This window comes from Vollenhovia emeryi, unplaced genomic scaffold (assembly GCF_000949405.1).
Source record: "Vollenhovia emeryi isolate VEMERY1.0 unplaced genomic scaffold, V.emery_V1.0 DF939284.1, whole genome shotgun sequence".
In the NCBI taxonomy this organism is placed as follows: domain Eukaryota; kingdom Metazoa; phylum Arthropoda; class Insecta; order Hymenoptera; family Formicidae; genus Vollenhovia; species Vollenhovia emeryi.
The window spans coordinates 129596-134671 of record NW_011967082.1 but is presented as its reverse complement, the minus strand read 5'-3'; the positions used below and the strand labels follow the sequence as shown (position 1 = coordinate 134671).

Below are 5076 nucleotides of genomic sequence, written 5' to 3'. Positions count from 1 at the left end.
ACCGGGTCGTGACAGCTCTCAGGCTTCTCTTTGGTTTGTGTCAAACGCGACTCACGTTTCTTCCGATAGGTGTAGCGATTACGCGCGTGGTTCTTTCGGCCGTTCGCTCTACGGTAAGATTGCGGTGTGTTTGACGATTCAACGTAATCGAAGAAATCCGTTTATTATAACAAAGATATATCGAATTTTCCGGATGATTATCGTGTAATTTGCGACTGATCTCTTTGGGCGACGCTATATTTTTGCGATATCGTGAGTCGATCTCTCCGTTTCGCCGAGCATATATATGCACCGTTCGTATTTGATATTTCGGATAAATAATTTTACTTTTGTTCCATTCGTAAAGATTAACTGTAATTTCTATTACTGATAATTGGATAAATTGCGCCCGTTTCTTTCCTCGTGCGCATTTTTATTCCGCACGTGAGACGTGAAAAAGGCATAACCTGATATAACCTCTAAATCACAAGCATCGGTATGTGTTCGCGTCGTGTAACCGGAAGACTGAGTTGAAGATGCGTTAACTCCGCGCCAGAAGCGGAAAGCTCTAAAAAAAAGAAACGCGTTATGTGTACAAGCGTGAAATCACTTTACTTAGTTTCTAGACTTGTAATTGCCTGTAGAGGCTTGTTTCTTTGGTAACAAAAGCTAAGTAAATCCTTGTCTACGTAGATGGACACAAAAGCCCAGACACCGGAGAAAAAGGCTGCAGCTGCACCAGCTGCAGCCAAGGAGGATGCGAAGAGCAAGGCAAAGGTTGCGAAGGGAAAGCCCGCGAGAGGAAAGCCGAGGAATTATGACTTGGGGAACGGCGTCTATAGGTTCAGTCGTACCCGCATGTACCACAAAAAGGCTATCTATAAATTCCTTGGGAAGAAAACCCCGAAAAAGGTGAGCACTTATTAATTTTAAGGTGTATCTAATGTACGTGAGAAAATTAATATTTTTCAGAGCTTTAATATACTGTAATCAATTAATAACAAAATTATCATGAAGAATTGATTACGGCTATTTTATTGCATTTTCAAATAGTGAAGTATAAATTCGACTCAATATGTTATCACAGGTCAAACCGAAGAAGCCCTTGACTATCGAAAAGCAGATCGGTGGTGACAAGAACGGAGAGAAGCGTATCGTGCTTTTGAAAAAGAGACGCGCAAACTATCCTACCGCCGATCGCGTTACCGTGCACCATGCTAAGAAATGTTTCCACGAACATCGTCGTTATCTGAGACCTTCTCTAAGACCAGGAGCAGTCTGCATCCTGTTGGCTGGTCCGCATAAGGGAAAGAGAGTGGTCTTTCTGAAACAACTGAAGAGTGGCTTGCTTTTGATTACTGGTATGTTTATTACTGCCTTCTACGTCTTATAATTGATACTTCATTAACGTATTAATACGGGACTTGATTGTAATTTATAATTGTTAATAATTATAAATTATTGTAGGACCATTCCTGATCAATTCGTGTCCTTTGCGAAGAGTCAGTCAAAATTATATAATTGCCACTTCGACAAGATTGAATGTCTCAGACATCAAATTGCCTGGACACATTAATGATGACTACTTCAAGAGGAAACGCGATAAGCGCGCCAAGAAAGAGGAAGGTGATATCTTCAGCAAAAAGAAGGAAGAATACAAACCGAGTGATCAGAGAAAGGCTGATCAGAAAGTAGTTGACAAAATGGTAATCGATGCTATTAAGAAACATCCAGATAAGAAACTGCTGTTCACGTACCTGTCGGCAATGTTTGGACTACGAAGCAGTCAGTATCCACACAGAATGAAGTTCTAATTCTATCTGTCGTGCGTATATATCGAACTTTTCGAAGAAATAAATATGAAACTATAAAACGTATTATCTATTTCTTGTATGAAATATATATCTGCAGGATGTCAGAGATGGTAATAACTGTAGTTTCCCTCATAGGCAGATAAAGCACCTTAAACTAGATAAAACATTTCTCTAACATTTTATGGTTTTCATATTAACTAATGAAGAATAATTAATTATTTAGCAGGTATTTATCAAGAAACATAAGTATTGACTTTGTTGATTATTTAAATTTTAAGTTCGAAATTACTAGAATCATAGTTTTTGCCATTTTTTTAAATTTTAGCTAATGCAATTTTATTAATTATATTCTCTTGGCTAAACTTTGTCGATTTTCGCAAGTCAAAATTATAAATTCTTAAAATCGCGATTCCTGAAAATTTGAAAAATTCTTGAAATTTTAGATACTGCAACCTGCTTACCTTCCTTCTTCCTACCTTTTAAGGAAAATTAGGCAAACTCTATTTTTTATTTTTGTGGTCGAAAGTCCCGTATTTTCAGAATCACAATTCTACGAAATGTCGGAAAATTTTTGCAATTTTAAATACTGCGATCTTATTGATTATGTTTTCTTGCTATTTTACTAATTTTCGAGATTTGTACTTTCACGATTTGAATTCTTGAAATTGCAATTCTTGGGAATTTCGGAAGTTTTAGAATTTTAAAAAGTATTTTACAACCTAACTTTCTCAGCCATTTATATTCTGTTAATACTTTGTCAATATTTGAAAGTTTTGGTTTTCACAATTCGAAAACCGAACTTCTGGAAATGTAAGAAATTCTTCTTTGTTTCAATTTTAGAAATTGGAAAAAATTTGTAAAATTTTGTTCACTTATCGGTTATATTTTTTTTATATTTTATCAATTTTCGAAGGTTTAGATTGCTTTCTGAAATTTTGAAGTAAATTTTGGAACTCTAAAAATTTCAACATTTAGAATTTGCATTTATTAAGTGATAGATGTGAAAGATGTGATGCCAAAAGAGTATTTGTTTCGTAAAAAAATATATTTTATTATATTTTTATAAATTACAAAACATTTGATAGTAATACATAATTTGATAGTAATACATAAATTCATAGATTACAAATACATATGTAATATGTATATAATTATCGCCATATAAATATGAAATTATCGTTACAAAAATTAAACATAATATATACATTAACCCTTTGCACTCCTATGTCGAGTGTGACTCGACATCAGTTTTTATCTCAGGAGCTCCTTTGTCGTGTCTCACTCGACATTTTTTCAAGTCCAAACCAATAGATGAAAATAAATGAAATATAATTCGGAGTGCAAAGGGTTAAATTATAATTATGTTGAATTATGATCTATCAAATAACTTTTAGTTTTGTTTGTGTATTATTATCTAATTTATCAAAACACATCTTCACGTATTTAAAAGCAATGAATACAAACATTTAATTGAATTAGATCGAATCCAAAAATAGCTCTAAATTAAGTAATACGTTATTAATAAAGATAATATCGCGGATAATATGCAATTAAAATAATAACTAAGAAATAAGTCTAGATTTAAGGTGGCTCCTGCACGAAGGAGCGGTTAGTACGACGAGTACTTGGGTGAGGCCCAATTGATTTTTATAAATTCATATGACTTAAAAAAACATTAGTTAATACATTATTGATCAAATGCATTGATATGCTAGGTTATGCATATATGCACATTTAAAAACACAATTAAAAATATGCGATATTGTCAAATCTCAAAGAGCTGTTAAATTTCCTCAAAACATTGTATCTTTTAACTTTACTAATAAGTATTTGCTTGCTGAGGTCGGCGACCTCACATACTTAACAGCACATTTGAATTCTTGTAACATTTATTATGTTCATCTCGTTTTTTTGCTAAGATCTACTTTTTCTATAAAATAATATTAATCCTCAAAGTGCTTCTGCGAGCAATCGACCCATAACTCATATCCCAGTGAACACAAAGTAATAGTTGCATAATATCAATATTATAATTTCCTACTTAATGTAAATGTAGTATAACATGGGTGTTAAATTACATATATCTTGTTGAGTAAGAAATTATAATATTAATGTTATATAACTGTTACTAGGTGTTTACTGGAATGTTAAAAAATACAACTTTAATATTTTTTCTTTATTTTATTTCATCGACGACTGGGTCTACAACTTCGCGTACTGATAGATAAAATTTACAATTACAATATACTTAAATTTCAATTTTTTCTATTTTTGGTCAGTTTATGCAGGAGCGACCTTAACACAACGTAAGAAATTCGACACGTTTATCTTTCTTTTATTTCGCTTTTCCACTGTCGACCTTATTTCGTGCTCTTACGCAAATGCCCTTATTTTCTGCTTCCTTACATTTCTCGACGAAGAGACTTGCATTCAAAACGCGCCATTGAATAAATGTCCACGGTATCGCTTTTGCTGTCGCAGACTTGGAGTGACTTTTTCGTAACCTATATATCAATTAAAAAAAGTACGTGACCAGAATTTTCTCGATGTTCGGGAAAGCTCCATTGTGTGTACGTCACGGCAATATACATTGGCAAAAAGAACGCGGCAGAAGTCGCCGTTGTTTTTTTTTTTCGTTTGGCGCAATGTCGTCCCCGCTACTCGGAGCGTCCATATCTGTAACGTTTCATCCTGATAAAATGTTACAACCCCCTCGGTCGCGGCGGGACCAATGGGATCGGCGATCCGATGGCGCAGAATCCGCGAAATCCATCCCCCGGTTACCGCGGCTAATCCCGATTGGCGAAGCCCGATCCAATCGGCTCTCATCCGTTATTGATCCCGACGGAGGAATTGTTGAATTGTTTTTTTATTGAACCGAGTTGTAAAGTGCTTTACGACCGGCGTAAAACGGCCGGCCGCGTTATACGATAGCCGCGGTGAATTATTAAAATTGCCCGGGACGCCTCGATGCGTTCGCGAATTAATGGACGTGATTCTTCGAGGTGATCGACTAAGATCCACTCGAATTATCTTGTCTTTGAATATTATTATTTCTACTCAGAGTTGCTGCTTGTAAAAATTCTATCGTCGATGAATGTCTGTAATGTTACATTTCGCTCTTTCACGACGATCCAAGTCGGGCGATTAAATTATTTGATCTTCGTAATTGCTCGCGTAAAAATCGCTCTTTCGAAAAGTATCCGATTGTAAAATATAGGAACTTGTGGGAGCTTTGAAAAGATGATATCATTTCTCAAGTTCAATACACGTTATTTTTTGA

General features: G+C 34.9%; 1 protein-coding gene across 2 annotated transcripts; it reads left to right on the top strand.

The window, feature by feature from the left end:
* LOC105559225 (60S ribosomal protein L6) lies at window positions 1-1907 on the top strand. 2 transcript variants are annotated; one of them, XM_012007352.1, is made up of 4 exons: window positions 1-113; window positions 673-891; window positions 1067-1340; window positions 1447-1907. In XM_012007352.1, exons 2-4 carry the CDS (start codon window positions 673-675, stop codon window positions 1791-1793), a joined length of 840 nt encoding a protein of 279 aa, XP_011862742.1. In that variant the 5' UTR covers window positions 1-113; the 3' UTR covers window positions 1794-1907. The 2 variants fall into 2 exon arrangements, with proteins under 2 accessions (XP_011862742.1, XP_011862740.1); XM_012007350.1 differs by lacking the exon at window positions 1-113 and adding an exon at window positions 128-252.
* Window positions 1908-5076: the final 3169 nt, after the last annotated feature.